The sequence below is a fragment of the Acanthopagrus latus genome, chromosome 1, assembly GCF_904848185.1.
Source record: "Acanthopagrus latus isolate v.2019 chromosome 1, fAcaLat1.1, whole genome shotgun sequence".
NCBI lineage: Eukaryota > Metazoa > Chordata > Actinopteri > Spariformes > Sparidae > Acanthopagrus > Acanthopagrus latus.
In genome coordinates, this window is record NC_051039.1 from 2,977,497 (window position 1) to 2,998,255 (window position 20,759).

Below are 20,759 nucleotides of genomic sequence, written 5' to 3' on the forward strand. Positions count from 1 at the left end.
AACTAAAGAAACCTGAACAATATATAAATAGAATAGATAAATAAATAAATAAATAAATAAATAAATAGAATAACACCAAGCCAACTCTATCATAACATTATTTCAGATCTTATTTTTATTTCCTTGTATCACACACATCTCAAAATTTTATACCCTCTTGCCTCCAGCCTCTTGCTCCAACTCCTTTCTCAGTTTGTTTCACTTTTACCAGGAAAAAAAAAGGATGACAGAGTGGACAAAATGTATCTGTGGTACAATTACAGTGCAGAAACAAAGTAACAACAAATCACAAAGTTGCGGAGCTACAAGGTGCAAATAAAAACAGAATAGCAGAATTACAATGTACAACAAAGCACATTTTACATGGAAAAAATGTATCATATGTATACGTTTTCAATGGTTTGTATGGTGTGGAAGTTTCACTGCAGGCAGCAGTCAATGTCTCTGTTTTTTCACACGTTTACGCTTTAAACATTCGTCATCTAACGCTTTATTTAGAGGAAAGAAATGCGGAAGAAGTTGGTCTTCTGAGAAGTGATGAGGAGGAACAAGCAGCCTGCCATCCCAAGTCGCTCTGTAAGTTAAACATCTTTACAATTAATGCACAGTTTTGTCTCAGCTTTGATCATCAGTAACAATATGAAAGATTTAGTTCTGCGTGATGTTGTCGCATTTTGCAAAACAGCAAGTTGGTGTGTTTAAATGTGTGTGAAGAAGGCTGACCATGGGTTTCACAGCAGCAGCCAGAGGATGTATCGTCATTCTCTCCATACTGGGTACTGTATATTTATATTCTATATATTTCACTTGTTTAAAAATCAGCTGGAGGTTAGTCATCTACAAAGTTTCTTCATTCGTACCTGCAAAGCATGTTTGTCTTTCGAGCACAAAACTAACAGTTCATGAATGAATATGTGTGAAATTAGAGAGGCTGAGTCAGAACAAGTATTTCATTAATTATCTCATCAAACATTTTTTACTGTGACGTCTCTCAGCGAGTGCTACACTGACGTCTCTTTGTTAGAGGAACTTGAGGATGTGAGCCAGAAGCTGTGTTCAGATGTCTCTTTAGTTAGAAGACTTTAAAAGATTGTAGATATTTTGATTCTTTAAGTCGAACTTGTCTTTGTTATTAACAGAACTCGTGCTGATGACGGCAGAAAGAGCAACATAAAACATTTTTAAAGCCATCCTCTCAGGTTTCGAGGACAGAAGTGTTTTATACTTTAAACATAGAGTTTGGGTGGAGTGTCACTTCTCACAGACATGCGAGTTACAGAAATGTCACACAGCAGCAGGGCGTAAATGTCGACGCCTGTTCTGCATTTCTCTGCAGTGTGAGTGAACAGAGAGGAAACAAACTGAGAAAATCACACTTTTAATTTTCTCATTCACTCGTCTCTTATTATATTTAACCCTCTTGCTGCTGATACGCAGATCAAATGCATTTGTGTTTGTTCACTGTTCACCTTACAGACTGAGTGACATCCTGTCTCAGCTCATATAGAGATTAACTGCAAGCAAAGATGCTCAATCATTCAATGACAGAGGACGTATTTTTCCTTTTTTTTTTCTTAATGAGTTTATTTTGTAAAGCTCTATTCCAGTGAAGCCGTCAGAGAATCTGAGCATCATATGTTGACACCACTGACAACATGTTCATGTTCAGCAGGTGGGAGATTTATCACCGCATCACAAGTCTACCGACCCATAGGTAAAAGTTTTGAATACTCATGTATTTAAAATTAACTTAAATGTTTGTTTACTCTGTGTCTCTTCACTGACTGTGTTTCATGTGTACCTGTACTCAGGACTCCGGGTGAAGGTGGAGTCATCGTCCGAGTGCTCAGTGTATAGTTGCACCTGGGCAGAGCTCAAATGTGTCAGCGATCAGTATCTGCCTCCATCCATGAGCTTCGTATGGTACAAGAACGAGGAGATCGTTCCAGGAGAAACAGCTTCTTCTTATTCAGACTACTTCTATGATGAAGACAACTGTGCCTGCGCAATAATGGGACACGAGCATCACCCGTCTCCTATAGTGTGTACGTTTACTCCCATTCCAGTCTTTTTTTATACTTCTGTTCCACTTTATATCAGGCGGCGATATTGTTGACTGTATGTAGCTCACAGGTGTAGGCATTAGTTACTTTTCAGATTGAGATTTAGCATCCAAAAGAAAGGAAAAGTAAATGAACAGAGATTTTCGTGGTAGAAAATGGCCCATAATCAAATCACAATCCTCGAGATTTATTTTGTGACCATTTACAGTGAGTCTGACCACGAAGTGGGAACTGATTAAACCTGCCGCAAAACCCTGTATACACTGAAGCAATGCTGAGCAGCTCTCTTCTGTCTTTGTTCTATTAAAATCTATGGTAATATTTTTCAGAGTTCAGTAATCAAGACCTAAAGCTCAAGTTTATTGCAATTCATTAGAAATCCAGCAGTGGATGATAAAGCCTAATGAAGTGACAGTCAACCTAAAACATTCAGAGTCAAATTTATCATTATAAGTTATTATCAATGAATTCATATATAGTCTCCAAAAGGATACAGCAGTTCAAAGCTGGACTACAAGCTCAGCTGATGAGAGAGATTCAATCACAACGCCTCATTAGCACAATGTTAGGGGTAAAAAACAATAAGTCCACCCAGAGCAGGATAGCATAGAGCATGTTAAGTGTGAACGTGCACAACATGTGTGCAAAGAGCACGTTTAATGATGTAAATAAGAACTTTTTTCCACCACTCACTAACTGACTGTGCAATGACTGCAACTTGTACCATCAAGACTGTTTTCATCTTTCAGGTGTATATCTTGACACTTGCAACAGAGTGACGTACAGCTACAGAAGCACTTGTGCTCCCAGAGGCTCAACGGTGAACATTTATTGTCTGTACAATGCTTACGAGAAGGACTTTGAGTCAAGATTCTGGTTCGGCCACCGATGGTCGTATTCTTCACACCGTGAAGACATTCGTAAAGATTCCCAGTATGCAGGTCGTGTTCAGGTCTTTGACGAAAAGCGATCTAACGGAATACGCTCCAATCTGCGAATCAGCAACCTGAGAGAAAGTGATGCAGACCAGTATGACTTCAAATTCAAAACAGGAAGCTTTAAATGGAAGAACGTTTTACCTGGAACATATCTGACTGTAACAGGTACAGACATACACAAACTGACACAGTGCACTCAAACAAACTTGTTTGTCAAAGTTATTTTTATATTATTTGCAGCACATTGCCAGAAAAAATGTTCTCAAAGTACGTTTCTTCAAACCACTAATATGTTGCAGCTTTACATGTCTTTACATTTCAAATATTAAAAAATTAGAAGGCCTAATTAGGTAAAAACAAACAAACAAACAAACAAACAAAAACACTTGGATGGGGTTAAGAAAATATCATGTTTTGGCTGCAAAATATTCTGAAGGTCGCTAAAATTAGCCGGTTTTGTCAGTTGAAACAATCCCTCCTCCTCCTGATGGGAAAGTCAGCACATACACAAGTGATCTGAATGTAAAAATATACGTATCGTACAAAAGGTGATATGAAATGAACATTTAATGCATCTGTGGTTTGCAGAAACCTACAATGGCAACATTTCATCCTGTGGACTGAGCTGTTAGTCATCAGTTCAGGTGGTCGTGTTCCTCAGAGTTTCACTGGGGGGAATTTATGATTGTGATTTGTTAAATGTTGACCAGTGACACGACTGCTTTGTTCTCATGTCCAGATCTCGAGCTGACGGTGGCCACAATAACAACTGAAACATCTTATGTGTTGGCAGAAGTGACGTGTCACAGCCGCTGCTCTGAGGCTTCTTATGTCTTTTTTAAGAATGGGAATAAAATCACTTCAGGATCCTCGAGACACAGAGGGTACTTTTACCCTGGAGACACAATCTCCTGTGCTTTGGAGAGATATGAGGATTATCGCTCACCTTCATTGTGTGAGTTGTTTGAGTCACTAGTAAAGAAAGTATCATTTTATTATTTTGTATTATTTAGAAACCCTTTATTGAAGACATGTAGATTTTAATTACACCATTTAATGTGCATTTTTACATTACCACTTGCCCACTCCAGTACATAATTGAACAGTTAAATGCAGACTGTTCCGCTGTACACATTTATTTTAATTAATGTGGGCCGTATCACAACGTCTCTTTCAGATACTCCGAGGGATCCCTCAGTGTGGGCGAGTCCCTCTGGAGAAATCATGGAGGGCAGTTCAGTGACTCTGACCTGTAACAGTGATGCTAATCCAGCGGCTGAATACTCCTGGTACAAATATGCAAACTCCTACCAAACATTCCTGGGTAATGGAGCACAGCTTGTGTTGAGGTACATCCAGCCCTCTGGCTCTGCAGAGTACCGCTGCACCGCTCAGAATAAACTCGGGAGATCACATAATTCCATATCTATCAATGTGAAATGTGAGTGAAACAGATCAAATAAGTCTCATTAATAAGCCTCTTAACACTGTCAGTGAACCTTGTTATAGAAACAGTCAGAATACCCCAATCAAAAAGTGACTTTAATCAGTGTAATCAGTGTACCTACAATACAATATCATCAATCATAAAAGTGTTTACTGTACATTCAAATAACACACAAAGAGTAGATCAAACAATATCACCTCGATGGAGCAGAAATCAAATATAGAAACAATTGTCAAGCCTTCATCTGAGGATCTAACTGCTATTTAACAAAGATACTTTAAGTGCATAAGTGCTATGATTGAAGTGCTAAAGATACGAACATACAAGTGCATACATTTGCAACTTCTGTTTTTTAACATGGTAGGTAAGTACTGTTGTGTAGTGGAAAGCAAAAGATGCTATTCTGAGATGCTGTGAGTGCAGGAGGAAAGGAAACGGGAATTGTGAGACTGCAGCCTTAACTGTATGTTATAGTTAATTTATGTTTACAAATTTCCTCCAGATGCTCCAAAGACCTCCTCCGTATCAATGAGTCCTTCAGGTGAGATAGTGGAGGGCAGTTCAGTGACTCTCACCTGTAGCAGTGATGCTAACCCAGCAGCTACTCACACCTGGTACAAGGAGAACCAACAGTTGCTCCAAGGACCTGGCAATTATCATTTCACCTCCATCAGCTCAGAGGACAGAGGAACCTACTACTGCAAGTCTGAGAATCAGTACGGACGTGTCATGTCTTCATCTCTATCCATAGATGTCAAGTGTAAGTTCAAATTTCATCAAAACGTAAAAGCTATAATCTGCATGAGAGCAGGTTTAGAATGACAATGTGAACATGTTGATGTTTATCAGATAATGTTTACTTTGACCACAATCTTAGCGACGGGTGTTAGCGTTTATACTGTTGGCAGTTATTGTGATTTATCCAGTAGGGACCATGAACACATTATAAAACAATCAGAAGACTATGCATTGTTTCCTAATATATGTTAAAGTAACAGGAGCAGGTGAGTGAGACTAAGCTGAGCAGAACCAACACAAAGTTTGTCATTATGTTGGGTCATTATTTGGAAAACCAAATCATTTAATGAGATGTTGTCATTATTTTAAGATATTATTTGGACAGAGTTTGTCATCATTGTTGAGATATTAAGTTTGGACTCACGATATGATTCAGCTGATACAAAACTATTGTTTCCTGCTTCTCATGATCAATAATGACAAGATTACTAATTCATAAATGCACATTTCAACACATCATGGTCATATCTAATATTTGTGTATTATAAAAAGAGCTTCCTGTCCTGTAGTTTTTGCACAGCTGTGGACAAGAAAGACTCAGATGTAGTAAGCAAAGATTGATGACTTAATATTCTGTTGCTTTAATGAGATTTGTTGTGTTGAAACTCTTGTGGAGCATGTATTTAATACATACTGTTGTTGTGCTGGTTCATCCATAACATGATGATATTGACATCATGGAGGTTTGAACTTTATCTCCTCCAGATGTTCCAAGACTTCCCTCTGTGTCAGTGAGTCCCTCTGCTGAGATAGTGGAGGGCAGTTCAGTGACTCTGACCTGTAGCAGTGATGCTAACCCAGCAGCTAATTACACCTGGTACAAGGAGAACCAAACACTGATTCAAGGACCAGAAGGCATCTATAATTTCTCCTCCATCAGCTCTGAGGACAGAGGGAACTACTCCTGCAAGTCTGAGAACAAATATAGAGAGATCAACTCTTCATTCCTCTTCTTGGACGTCCAGTGTGAGTACAACACCTTCACCTAAGAGGCACATTGTTAGTAAGTTTAACTTAGTGGTTATGAAAGATAAATAGTCAAATTGTTAAGTTTGAGAATTGCTCCTTTTGTGAAGAATTACAGACATGGTCCACAGTTGGTAAGTTTCAATTATCACTGTCAACAGATTTATAAGTTTTATTTTATTAGCAGCAAGTTATTCTAATTAACCCTGTCAATCAGGTGGACTTGTCATGTGTCATCCATAGAGCATGTAGATATTAATGGCATGGAGGGCTTTAATTGTTGTCCCTCAGATGGTCCAAGACTTCCCTCTGTGTCAGTGAGTCCCTCTGCTGAGATAGTGGAGGGCAGTTCAGTGACTCTGACCTGTAGCAGTGATGCTAACCCAGCAGCTAATTACACCTGGTACAAGGAGAACCAGATGTTGTTTCAGGGACAAGATGGCATCTATCATTTCTCCTCCATCAGCTCTGAGGACAGAGGGAACTACTACTGCAAGTCTGACAATCTGCATGGAGAAATCAACTCTTCATTCCTCTTCATAGACGTCCAATGTGAGTATAAAACCTTGAACTTAGAGGCACATTGTTAGTATGTTTAAATGAAAAAATGTCCCTATCAAGCTTGAGAGTAGCTCACTCTGTGAAAAACTGCAGACTTGGTGTAATGAACCAGAGCAATTTAACACAAGTGGCACATAAAGAAAACCCAGGTATAATGTTCACTGTAGACTATCAGGTTGTCTTTACAGATTATCACAGTCAGCAGGTTTTATAAGGCTTATTTTGTTAGCGGCAGGTTATTCTAATTAACTCTGTGAATCAGGTGGATTTGTCATGTGTCATCCATAGAGCATGTAGATATTAATGGCATGGAGGGCTTTAATTGTTGTCCCTCAGATTCTCCAAAGACCTCCTCTGTGTCAGTGAGTCCCTCTGCTGAGATAGTGGAGGGCAGTTCAGTGACTTTGACCTGTAGCAGTGATGCTAACCCAGCAGCTAATTACACCTGGTACAAGGAGAATGAAGACTCACCAAAAGCATCAGGACAGATCTTCACCATCACTGACTTCAGAGCTGAACACAGTGGGAATTATTACTGTGAAGTCCAGAACAGAAGAGGACATTTTAAATCTACATTATATCTGGGTGTGACAGGTAAATTACACACACACACACACACACACACACACACACACACACACACACACACACACACACACACACACACACACATGCATGCACATATTCATGTCAATATTGCAAACAGTGGACTAACTTTCTTTACTGACCAAGTGTGGACCAATACAGCATATGGCCAATTCAGTGGAGAATAAATGATGTTTTACCTGTCAGAAGTAGTTTGACTGCACATGCTAATGTCAGTACAAGAAACTTAATTTACTTCATCTAGGATTTAAGTATATAAATATATTCTTAGAGTTACATTTTAAAGATTAACTACACCAGTGCACTAAATTTAAGGGGAGTGCATATTCATCCATGTTATTGTTGATCATTTTTAATTGACAGAAAACCATAACTTGTGCAGTTGTGAGTACAGTTAGAGACAGAGTTAACCTTTCTCACTTCACGTCCAACGCAGAGATAATGAAACATTTCTCCAATATGACCAAAAATATCCTGAATTTAAAAGGGGCACTATGTAGTTTTGGAGAAGATATTTACAATATTAATGAGGTAACAACACAAACAAAATGGGTTTTTTTCCCATAAGTAAACAAACTAACTGTTATGAAAGGAAAATAAGATCCCAGAATATTGCTTGAAGCTAGAAAGCTGGCGGGGTCCACCACATGTAAACAAAGTAAAACAGTGTGAATTAATGTTTTCCTTTAAGATCAGTTTATTAAGTCATGAAAACAAAGATACTTGTTACTTGATACTGTTTACTTTGATTTTGATTAGGCAAGATGTTCTATTCTGATTAAAACTTTCAACCCCAAACTACATATAGCACTTTTAAATCCAAGACAGACATAGAGGAACTACATATTTATTGAAGAAATCTCAAAATGTGAAATAATTGATGTTACACAATTAATGATATTTGGTTGGTGTTTATTGTTGTTTATTATTATTATTCCTATTTGATCTTTTATTGATTATTTCTTGCTTATACTTGAAACAAACCAACAGAACAAGTTTTAACAATCCTGTGCAACTGTGTTCGTGATGGAATATATGAAAATTAGTTTTGTTTGATCGCTTCTTGATGTTTTGGCCATATTGTTGTTACATTAATGCAAGTAAAACAGAATTCAAATCTCTCTTTACAGTATCTCCAGTTTTGAACTCAACAACCATAATCAACATCATCAGGTTGACTCTGGTGGTCCTGATTCTGATTCCTCTGATTCTAACAATTCTATGCTCAAGGTAAACTAAAAAGATGCACCACTTGTAATTTTGGCTCTTCTATTTTGTTCTCATTCATATTTTTTTTTGTAACTATGAAGCACATCTTCTTAAGTCATTTGTTTTGTGTCGCTGGATTCAATACAGGCACAAGAAAACTCCAGCGAGCTCCACCACTGAAGACAATATCTATGAAGAGCTGGAGATGAGGGAGAGATATCCTGGGCTCGAACAACAAGTCCCCTCATGATATTTTTACAGTACTGTATGTTGGCTTGATATCACTGGTTAATCACTGGATAATATTCTTATAATGGTAAATTCAGATCAACATCCACAAGTTTGATCAGAGGATTATTCATTTTTTATTCATCACTTACGCTGCACACAGCTCTGAATTTCAGTGTCTGGAGCTCCGCCAAGAAAACTGCAGCTTGTAATGGGGCAGAATTCCGGATTCAAACCAGCGACCTTCCAATCATTACCACCAGCTCTACCCACTGAGCTACAGCCAAAATGTCATGGCCTCCATCTTCTAAGGCTTAAGTGTGATCAGAATTAGGCTGGTAAATCTGCTGTGGGGTCAAACTCAGATGAAGCAGCCACTGCTGATTCTGGAGCAGCAGAGCATTAAGGTTTATTGTTCCATTATATATATATTGTAAACATTAAATGTTATGTTTCATGGAAGAACTGAAGCAGAACTAACCTATTCTTGGACAAAATCTAAATGGGCTTGTTAGTACCATAGCTCTAGGTGGACAGCTTCACTTTCCCAGGCAAAAAATATTTTTAAACCATTCAAAAGTCAGTGTAAACTGTCCAAAATTCTAAATAGTCTTTTTTACTTTGTTTTTGTCAGCTATTATGGTGTCTTTTATCTTATATTGCTATGAAAACAAACAACAACAACAAATCTTTGAACATTTAACTTTTTTGTATTTATGCTATTCAAATGTCCCACTAACAGACCACATTGAACACATCATGAAAACGTAACTGACATTCGTCAGATGTTCATAATTACTGAGTAGAAGTTGAACATGTCATAATACAATTCAATGCAGCCTCTGAATGGGTGCATACTGGAGCACTGTCCGACAGTGATATATGTGAAACACACAGTCACTGTAGTAGCCCCTAAATTAGTCACATGAACCGTCGCTCCACAATGAACTGGTGACTTTTTTTTTTTTTAAATGAACTGGCGACTTGTCCAGAGTGTAGCGTAGCTAACATAGGCTCCAGCCTGCGCTCCGTCAAAGGTGAGAAAGGTGGCAGTGTCCACAGCAGATTGTTTGTTTTTTTTAAACTATTTTAATGATCACAACTGTTTATATCATCAAGGTCAAATATCCTTTGTATGTATTCACCTGCTCATTTTCTGAATTTGTATTTTTACTGCATTGAAATCTCAGCTCATTATTATTAACTGTCTGTAATGTTGACTGTATTCATCTACTTTGAGAACTGTGTTTGCATTTGTCACATTTTCATCATCCTGCATGGAAAATAGCAAGTAAGACTCAAAGAAAAACTCATATGTTGGCTGAACGACCAAAACATTATTTTTTGTTCTTTCTTTAATATTTTCAGCCTTTTGTTATTGAATACATTCAGGTCTGATTAAACAGAAGCTTCATCACATCATTTAGTTGTTGTGTTATGTTGTGATATCAAATGCACTTGATCATTTTGGGACATAGCTTGACAACTGGACGTGTTTGAGTTGAGTCCTGATTATACATCTCAGCCTTGAACAGCATCACTGCAGCATGTAGAAGAATATCTGAGTAGCATGCAGCTTTATTTATTTATTTTTTTTACCTGTGCAGATACATCACATATGTTAAGAATGCAAAATGCTGTTTTTAATGTGGAAAACTGCTTTTAAGAGATAAGAAAAGCCCTGTCACATCACAGCTGTCCTGGCAGAGAAAGACATGTGGAACAGGAAGCACAGTATCTCACAGCATGTACATTATATATTAAACACACTGACATGTAACATGAGCCCAGCTCTGTCACACTCTGTAGCTGTAACATGTTCAAAGTTCTGCAGTGGCTGATTGAAATAAACATCCAGCTTCCAACAACAACTCTGTAGTTTGAACATGAGTGCAGTTCCCTGTCTGTGCTGCAGAGGGCGACAGTGTGCAGAAAGTTTTGGATTTCAGCTTTAAATCCTGCATGTGTTCCCAGCACTTCCTTGGCTTGTACTTCATTTGATTTTTGTATTTTTTCTTTTGCCCATTATGTTTCTGTTGCCCTCTGAATTTTCCTTTTGTATTTTCTGATTTTTGTATTTAGACCTCAGCTTTGTTAGTAAAGCTCCACTTTTGCAGATCTGCTTGCCTCTCAACTGTACCAGCTCCTGTCTTAGCTAACCACCAGCTACCCAGTGCTGTGGAGGTCCAACTGTTATGCACCATAGAGGTCTGTTACCCAGTGGACCCCAGTCTCTGCTGCAGATGCTGCTCCTGTTCCTGGGTCAGCCAATGCTTCTCAAGCCCCTGGTACTCTGTTGGCAGCCCAACCAAAACCTTTTACACCAAGTTTCTGGCTTCCAGTCCTGGTGCCCTGCTGCCAACCTTCTGCTCTCATGTCCAGCTGTTTGGCTCTCCTGCTGTTGTCCAAACACCAGACTCTAGTCCTGGTCTCCAGATTTCTGAGGGCTTCCAACTCTGCCGCCAGTCTCGTTGCCTTCAGCCCATCATGGCTTGTTATTGAAGCTCGCCTCTTGATTGTTATATGTTTGGGTTCTCAGTATTGTTGCTCCACATCACATCCAGTTTACCATCCAAATATGAGCTCACACACAATCTGATGAATTTCAGGTTTGTGTTTCTTTAATTTAATCAAAGTCATGTCATTGTCCAAACCGCTTATCCCTTTCCATGGGGTCACGGGGTGTTGCTGCTGGAGCCAATCCCAGCCTTGTCTCAGGGCGAGGGCAGGGTACTCCCTGGATAAGTCGCCAGCTCATCGCAGGGCCCTCACTAGTGAGCAATGTGGGGTTCAGTGTCTCGCTCAAGGACACTTCGACATGCAGCTCAGCCCTGCCTGGAGCTGGGATTTGAACCAGTGACCTTCCGATCACATCTTGAGGGTTTACAGGCATTTGTCTTATCATACATGTTACAGCCTCAGTGTTGTGGGGTTTGTTTGTGTTCTGTTTTTGTGTTGCACTTTCTCCCCCACCTCCTTACCCGCATGTGAAGGTCCACATCTGATCTTACTTGCCACTTAGGCCGGGTGACCTAAAGTGCTGCTGGTGTCAGTGGGCTAGGCAACTGTGGTGTGCAGTTGCGAGAGTGTGCAGGAAGCCCACCATTTAACACCTCAGTGTGTGTTTAGGACAAATGAACCAACCACAGATTGACATCCTCTCGTGACCACATCCACCCTCTTTATGTAGAAGTGTTTGGTGAGATGAACTGACATTCAGTACTTCTCGTGTATGTAATCAACCTGCTGATGTAACAGATGTGAAGAGAAGTTATGAGTTCAAGTGGATTTGTGGTCGTCCTTCTCTCTGTACAAGGTACTGTATGTCTACATTTATACTGTAAGACAGTTAGTATGGTGTGTTCACAGTAAAGATGATATGTTGTACAGTGTGATATGATCCCTGATACACCAGACATCCATTCGTCTTTCATTATATTCAAATCTTTACAGGAAGACCAACACAGAGCTGGGTCTGTTTTTACACCTGAGACATCTGTTTACACTTGTACCTTAAACTTTATGAACTGCACAGTTAGAGCAGTAAAGCTGTGTTTGTGTGGATGTACAGGGACAGTACATACTGTACATTAACAAAGAAATGAATCGCCCTGTGGAACTTCTTCCACCGTTCAGACTTCCTCCATACTCAACTTGAGCCTGCGTTCGTAGGTGTTAGAGGCGGGTCGATGTGCTCTAATAGTATAATAACATGAGTCTGTATCATGTCTTGCACGTCACAAGATATTAAATACTGTTAGAGTCACAAAATGAATAACAAGTACAAGTCACACAAATGCACATTTTTGTATAAAGAATGGAATTTAATATGAGCGTGTAAAGTGGAGGGGCTGCTTGCTTTTCTCTACAGTTGTCATTCACACTGCAGCAGCCTGAGCACAGGAAGATAAGCAACAGACACTTTTTTTTTCATACATCACACCCTTATTATAGGCGCTTCTCTGAGAGCACTGAGGCAGGACGTCACACAGAGGATGCAGTGAAAGAGCAGCAGTGTATTGACACTTTAACACAGAGATTAATGGAAGATGTGCACATCTTTGATTTTCCTTTGCATTTTAAATTTTCCTGTAAAACTGATTGAGTTGTCAATTTTTCCATGATCTGTTAACTTTGGTATAAACCAGAAATAACTTTTAAACTTGATTTACAATATACACTCATCACTCATAAAAGAAAAAAAATCAGAAACTACAAGTGAAATGTGTGATACAGAATGTCTTCAGCTCAGTTAGATCTAGTTAAGATACCAGACTGCTGCAAAATATTCTTGACTTTGCTTAAAGTTTGGCTACATTCCCCCGAACCAAAACATTTTATTAATTAATGAATTTTCCTGATTCAGTTCTAAACATCGAGTACCTGGTACACTTTTAATAACTTCTATTGAACATGTTTTATTGTGTCTGGTGGATGTGAACGTCATGTTGTGTTTTTAATGTAAAAGGTAGAGAAAGTAGTTTCAGACAAGTTGTTAATAAGAGCTAAATTAGAAGCTCCTCTGCTACAAATGACGTCTACAGCTGTTTTGAGTCTGATTGTGTTCTCTGATGTTCTCTGTGTTACAGTGATACAGGGTCAGGATGACTGGGGAGTGACTTACAGCTCTACTGAGATCTGTGCCTCAAAAGGATCAACAGTGGAAATAAACTGCACCTACAGATACCCATCAGGAATAGATGGTGGCGATACTGAAGTTAAAGAAACATTCTGGTTTACTAAACTGAGTGGAAATCAACCTGTGGATCTGAGAACCGACTCAGATTATCAAGATCGTGTTGAGTACAGTTGTTATGAGAAGAGCTGCAGTCTGAGAATCAGAGACCTGAGAGAGAGCAACTCAGCTGAGTACAAGTTCAGGTTCAGAACAAACCAACCAGATTGGAGATATACTGGTTCACCTGGAGTCACTTTGAGGGTCACAGGTACTGATGAACACACACTGATGTAAAACATCAACATAGTACATTTAGAAACAGTGAAGATGTTGAAAATGATGGATCATCATGAGTTTGTGTAATAATTACTGTTGTGTTGGCACTAATGTTCACTGCTAGTTGTAGGAATTGTAACTGTTGTGTTGTTTGTGTGTACATCTATCAGTGATTTCTGTTAGAACCAGTGATGATAATATTGTTTCTTGTTCTCATATCCAGCTCTGCAGGTGCAGGTGACCAGAATAACAGTTAATCAGTATTATACCAAGGCAGAGCTGAAGTGTCACAGCAGCTGCAGTCCAGCTGGTCGTCTTTCCTACGTCTGGTTCAAGAATGGAAAGAAGATGTTGGGGTTGAAGACATCATCTTATAAAGGCCGAGTTTATGCTAGAGACATCATCTCTTGTGCTTTGGAAGGACATGAGGAATCACCCTCTCCTTCAGTGTGTGAGTTTATTCCACTAAATGCAGGGAGCACATTTATTTGTGTAGTGCTATGTTTCACTTGTGATCACTCTGTAAGGTCTTGTGCCCCAGTTTAAAACATACAGTAATAATCTGCCTCACATCCTGGTATTATTTTGTATTTCTACTGTCACTAATAAGACCATCATGCTAGTGTCGTCTCTGGGCTCGCTTCATCAAAGGTGTCGGCGTGCAGTATGTTGATAAAAGAATTCTGTGGAGGCAAGGCTGGGTGGAAGGATGAAATGCAATTTTTATTGAAACAGATCTTAAGCCCACGGCTGAACAGAGTGCGGCCGCACAAATCTGTGGCTAAGTACTGCCAAACTCTATCAGAAATCCTATCGAGCCTTCGAGCTTAGGAAATCTACCAATAACCACCACCCTTTCTCTGGTGTTGGGTTTTTTTTTAGAGACTATTGTCCATACCTGCCTACCTCTGCTAATCCATCATTTTGGTACATAAAAGGTTCATCTATCCCGTGGGAGAAAAGAAGGATGGGTCTGCCTCTCACCCCCTCTGAAATAACTCTTGTACTGTAATAACTCTACACTTAAGTGACAATGTATACGTTTAGTCAGCTCCAAACCTCTGGTGTGGGCCCCTTCCTGTAGCTTATCTCTAAGAACACTCCAGAGCTGATTAACGGCTCCTGGGCATGTGGACCTTTGCAGTGTCGCATTCCTAAACTATATAACTATAAAAATCACTATTCTCTATTGTCTTAGAGCTCAGGATGTGTAAGAAACACACAGACACTACACTAGTAGCATAACAACATAGCACCATCACCTTTTGGCAAACTGATCAGCAGGGGTTCCCAACACGTCACACACACGGACCACGGAGGGGAGACTCCACATTTGCACATGCCTGCGCTGTTTCACTGGTCTGAGTGTACTGTAGCACTGCAAATGTCTTAGGAGCCCCTAAATGACATATTGTATGTTTCAGTAACACATGTTCATCTTCTCCAGATTCTCCAAAGTTCCTTTTTGTGTCAGTGAGTCCCTCTGGTGAGATAGTGGAGGGCGGTTCAGTGACTCTGACCTGTAGCAGTGATGCTAACCCAGCAGCTAATTACACCTGGTACAAGGAAAATGGAGGTCCAGACCTTCAACCTCTCAGTAAAGATCCACAGCTTGTCTTCAGCTCCATCCAGTCCTCTGACTCTGGAGAGTATTACTGCACAGCTGAGAATGAGCTGGGGAGGACGTTTAAATATGTCTCTATTAATGTGACATGTGAGTGAAACAAAGATCAACATAATCTGTCGAGTTTTTACAAAATTTCATGATGATGTCATATGCTACTGCAGTATAACCTCAACACCTCCCAAAGTGGAGAGGAGGGTTTGGTGATTGACTGTGTCACCAGTACTTCAAGTTCAGTACTGGTGGAGAATGTCTGATAGCAGAGATGTGTCTCCGATGAAATATTCTCCAGATTGATGTCCTGACTGTAGCTCATGGCTACAATCGGAGGTGGACAACAAGTTACTTTGACTACTTTGAATACTAGATCTACAATTCCCTCTTACTCACCAGCAGTAATTTCACAGCTTCTCTTTCCTTCTCCAGATGCTCCAAGACTTCCCTCTGTGTCAGTTTGTCCCTCTGCTGAGATAGTGGAGGGCAGTTCACTGAATCTGACCTGTAGCAGTGATGCTAACCTCAACTTCAACTCAACAATGATAATAAATATCATCAGGTTGACTCTGGTGCCTTTGATGCCTATTCCTCTGCTTCTATTCCGTCTGTGGATGAGGTGAAACTACACACATCAGCTCCATCCCTGATCTTGTACTTTGAATACTTCCTTTAATAGTTTGAGATAAACTTTCTTTTTGTTTGTATTTTTCAGTATCAGAAGAAGAAAGTTCTGAGCTCCTCCACTGAACCAAATGAACCCGTAGAGGCTGTGGAGATGATCGGGACACAGTGACAGAACTTCCATCCATCCATCCATCCATCCATCCATCCATCTTCTTCCACTTATCCGGGGCCGGGTCGCGGGGGCAGCTGCCTGAGCAGTGACACCCAGACTTCCCTCTCCCCGGACACTTTGCCTTTCGGCTCAGCTCTCTCTTCACCATGACAGACAGACACAACGACTGCATTACTGCAGCTGCTGCCCCAATCCACCTGTCATTCTCGCGCTGCATCCTTCCCTCACTCGTGAACAAGACCTTTAAGATACTTAAACTCCTCCACTTGAGGCAGGAGCTCTCCCCCAACCCAGCCACCTAGATAGAACTTACTTTACCAAAGAGTTATAATTTGTCTTCACTTTATATTTATGAGGCCTTTGACTCTCATCTCATCTTTCCTCATCAGCTGGAGTCTGATCCTGAGCAGAAATTTTGAGAAGCATGCAGCTTTAAGTTTACCTGTGCCACAAAATGCTTTTTTAGGTTTAGATATAACAAGTTGCCCTTTCAGACCTGCCCTGGTGGAGAAAGCTAATGCTGGGAACAGATTAGATGATATTTATGTCATACATGGTATCAGATTAAGCATTCACAGTGGCATCAATTTGTGCCGTGTCTTGGTTGGGAGATGGGCAACACTCGTGAGTGCAGCCCTGAGCAATCACTGCAAGTTCATACGTCATCAGGGAGGTGGGACAGGAAATTGTCAATCATGGCTAACGAAGCTAGCATAGCTAACAAGCAAGTTAGTCACCTGGTTGCTGTGAGTGCCTCTGCTATTTCTTAACAACATTTTTCTTTATTGATTCTGTTATAGTTGTCCCTCGAGGAAACATCAAAAAGTTGTTATAGCCTACCACAGGTCTGTTTGTCATTCCCGATGTTTATAATTGGTTCTGGCCCTGGAAACTTCTTGGCCACGACAAATCGTGTGAAAATCTGCCTGAATTGGTGTAGTCTGATCCCACCATAAGAAAATCACTTTCCAACTGTAAGCAATATTTTCACAGCATTTCACAGCATTTTAATAGACTGGAATCAGACCCAGGTCTTTTAAACTCTGTGGCTGTAAAATGTTCAAAGTTCTGCAGTGGCTGATTGAAATAAACATCCAGCTTCCAACAGCAACTCTGTAGTTTGAGCATCATGTCAGTTCCCTCTCTGTGCTGCAGAGGGCGACAGTGTGCAGAAAGTTTTGGATTTCAGCTTTAAACTTTTAAACTGAACACTTATTGTATTTAGTCTTCAGAATAAAGGTTTTATTCAGCAATAATGGACACAAATGAAATATGAATCAGTTTGTTTTCTCTGACTTGTTTCTCACTTTCTCATTATTTGTCCATTAAAGACAGTGAATGTAATAAACTTTGATGATCGCCCTGAAACTGCAAGGTACTGTTTGATATGATAAAGCTGTCTCGCCTTAACTGAAAAGAAAACACCTTGCACCACAACATTCACACAGTTTTTGTTTTAACTATTCCTCCCACACTCTGATTAATGTCTTCGTTTAGGCTTTTTTATTTAATCAAAGCTCAGATTAAAATCAAGGCTGACTGAACCTTTGTTGTTCTGCTGCTTCACCTTTGGAACAATATTGCATTTAGAGTTCAGTTTGCTGACATGTCCACATTTTTAAATGCATTGTTTGTAAAGCAACAGTAAGAATAATTTCTTCATTTCATCTTGAGGATTCACAGGCGTTAGTGTCTTTATGCATATTGATGATATAAAGAGGAAGGAAGCCAGCCAGTTAACAACACAATGTGTTTTTGAGACAAGTGAACCAACCAGAGAGAGACAAACTGTCTCGTGACCGCGTCTTCCCTCTTTATGTAGAAGTGTTTGGTGAGATGAACTGACACTCAGTACTTCTCATGTATGTGATCGACCTGCTGATTTAACAGACGTGAGGAGAAGCGATGAGTTTAACAGCAGCAGCGAGTGGATTTGTTGTCGTCCTTCTGTCTGTCCAAGGTACTGTACGTCTACATTTATACTGTAAGACAGTAACCACACTTCAGAACTTCAGAGGAAGTTGGGTTTTTAAATTAAGAGAACCATTTGATGTACAATGTTTTGTCACATGATGTGATTACTACATCAGCAGACATTCCATTGTCTTTTTAAAATAAACTTTACAAGACAACTGACAGACGTGTCTCATTACAAGCTTTACAAACTGCACCATTAATGACAGAAAAGCTGTGTTTGTGTGGATGTCAGTTATGAATCTAAATACATTAACAAAGAAAAAACTGTTTCATTTGTGAACCAAAAGTTATCACTTGTCACTGTGGAACTTCTTCCATCAGTCAAACTCTAATCTCAACTTGAGCCAGCATTTGTTTGTGTCAGAGTGAATTTAGAGGCTGACGATGCTCTCTGGTAGTGTCATTAACACAGGAACAACTGTGTGAAAATAACTTGAGTCAATATCATGTCCATTACGTCACTAGAAAAGATTTACTGTTGCTGAGTGCATAACAAATGCACAAGTGGCATTACTGAATATTTCATAACAATGTGTTTAAAATGACTGTATGATGAAAAATGTTGCTCAAAGCCACAAAGAATTGCTCCACAGCTCTGCAGAGTGTTTGAGTGTCGTTCAGCTCACCACTGTTTGGATTCAGTCTCAGGACTCTTATCAGCCTCGTTACCAGCAGCAGCAGCAGGATGCAGCTGTTGCTCTAGCTATCCAGCACCAAGTGACAAAGTTAGCATCTCACTAGAGAACATAAGTTTGGTACAGAACAGAAGTATTTAGCTGCTAAACAGACGGATATTTTCCTCACTAGTTGTGTCTTTGTCCCTCTTTAGAATGAGTCTGTTCGTGTTTTCTATAAAAGTTGCTCACACCTCATTTCTCAACACTTTTCATTCACACCCATCAGCAGCCTGAGCACAGGAACATAAGCAACGAGGAAAAGTAGACTCTTTTCTCATGTGTCACACCCTGCTTACTGTATATTCAGTGCATTTTTTTAGTTTAGGCACACAGATTCAGTACATGTTGTTCCTTCACTGCACTCTCTGTCTGACGTGCTCATACAGATTAACTGCAGAGATCATGTGCACGTCTTTGATTTTATCTTAGCATCATATGTACTCCTCTAAAACTTCCTGAGTTGTACATGTGTCCATTTCTGTTCACTTTGGCATGAATCAGAATGAAGAATAACATTTGATTACATCAAATAAAGTCTTGAAAAATTTGCTCATGCTCCCCAACTGGGAAACACACTGATGGATGGATGACATGAAAGCTACAGTATGTTGGGAAATGTAGCTTCACAGACTGAAGCTCCTCCACTGCAGTGAAAATCTGTCTCCTGATGATGTTTAGAGTCTGATTGTAGTTTCTGATGTTCTCTGTGTTACAGTGATACGGGGTCAGTATGACTGAGGAGTGACTTACAGCTCTACTGAGATCTGTGCCTTAACACAGGGAGCTCACCAACAACAATAATGATAAATATCATCAGGTTGATTCTGGTGGTTCTGGTGTCGGTTCTGCTGCTTCTGTTTTGTCTGTGGAGGTGAAACTACAAACATTAACTGATCTGTTATTTTGAATATTAACTTTCATGGTTTCTGAGTTTTTAATGAACATTTGTGTTTGTTTGTCGATTTCCCTCAGGAAGAAGAAAACTCTGAGCTCCACCACTGAACCAAATGAGCCCACAGAGACTGTGGAGATGAGAGAGGTATTGGACCACAGTGACGAGAAATCAGCACATTTACTGTCGATGTTTTTATAACAAAGATCAAATTAAGGAAACAGTTCTGCTTTAAACATGTCTGAGTTTGATGTCATTTAAAATCTAATTGTGTCCACGTTCCATTTCTGAGGCCTTTGACTCTCATCTTGTTGTCTCTCCCCATCAGCTGGAGTCTGATCCTGATTACACCAACATCTCACCTTTGAAGAGAGAAACTGCAGCATGTGGCAGAAGTTCTGAGTAGCATGCAGCTTTATGTTTACCTGTGCAGGTACATTACATATGTCAAGGATTATACTTGGTTTGCAACATGCTACTTTATCTTTTAATGCTTTTAATATAACATTTTATTCTAATGCAGTAACTTGTTTTGAAGAAATACTGATTGTTCTATCACATCACAGCTGTCCTGGCAGAGAAAGACATGTGGAACAGGAAGCACAGTATCTCACAGCATGTACATTATATATTAAACACACTGACATGTAACATGAGCCCAGCTCTGTCACACTCTGTAGCTGTAACATGTTCAAAGTTCTGCAGTGGCTGATTGAAATAAACATCCAGCTTCCAACAACTCTGTAGTTTGAACATCATGTCAGTTCCCTCTCTGTGCTGCAGAGGGCGACAGTGTGCAGAAAGTTTTGGATTTAACAAACTCTTTTTGTGTTTAGTCTTCAGAATAAAGGTTTTATACATCAGTAATGGACACAAATACAATGTAAATCTGTTGACTTGTTTCTCATTTTCTTATTATTAGTCCACTGATGAAACTGAATGTAATAAAATCTGAAGCTCACCCTGAAACAACAAGGAACTGTCTCATAAAATAAAGCTGAGTTACAACATTCACACAGGTTTTAT

The 20,759-nt window shown here is 39.7% G+C and overlaps 2 protein-coding genes and 1 long non-coding RNA gene across 3 annotated transcripts in view; all 3 read left to right on the forward strand.

The window, feature by feature from the left end:
* The first annotated feature begins 545 nt into the window (after nucleotides 1–545).
* LOC119018895 (B-cell receptor CD22-like) overlaps nucleotides 546–20,759 on the forward strand; it is a 40,240-nt gene continuing 20,026 nt past the window's right edge. The window contains exons 1-10 of the mRNA XM_037096908.1: nucleotides 546–576; nucleotides 686–776; nucleotides 1,673–1,714; nucleotides 1,812–2,045; nucleotides 2,813–3,166; nucleotides 3,741–3,956; nucleotides 4,179–4,442; nucleotides 4,951–5,208; nucleotides 5,952–6,212; nucleotides 6,504–6,764. Of these exons, the coding sequence (XP_036952803.1) occupies nucleotides 725–776; nucleotides 1,673–1,714; nucleotides 1,812–2,045; nucleotides 2,813–3,166; nucleotides 3,741–3,956; nucleotides 4,179–4,442; nucleotides 4,951–5,208; nucleotides 5,952–6,212; nucleotides 6,504–6,764 (1,942 nt within the window). The 5' untranslated portion in view covers nucleotides 546–576; nucleotides 686–724. The remainder of the gene's footprint in view (nucleotides 577–685; nucleotides 777–1,672; nucleotides 1,715–1,811; nucleotides 2,046–2,812; nucleotides 3,167–3,740; nucleotides 3,957–4,178; nucleotides 4,443–4,950; nucleotides 5,209–5,951; nucleotides 6,213–6,503; nucleotides 6,765–20,759) is intronic.
* On the forward strand, nucleotides 12,055–17,641 carry LOC119019190 (B-cell receptor CD22-like). The gene is made up of 6 exons (XM_037097551.1): nucleotides 12,055–12,132; nucleotides 13,406–13,762; nucleotides 13,994–14,221; nucleotides 15,218–15,484; nucleotides 15,821–16,007; nucleotides 16,104–17,641. Exons 1-6 carry the CDS (start codon nucleotides 12,090–12,092, stop codon nucleotides 16,123–16,125), a joined length of 1,104 nt encoding a protein of 367 aa, XP_036953446.1. The 5' UTR covers nucleotides 12,055–12,089; the 3' UTR covers nucleotides 16,126–17,641.
* Nucleotides 18,000–20,729, forward strand: LOC119019309. The gene is made up of 4 exons (XR_005074988.1): nucleotides 18,000–18,147; nucleotides 19,557–19,712; nucleotides 19,814–19,880; nucleotides 20,062–20,729. It is a non-coding gene; the product is annotated as an uncharacterized LOC119019309 (long non-coding RNA).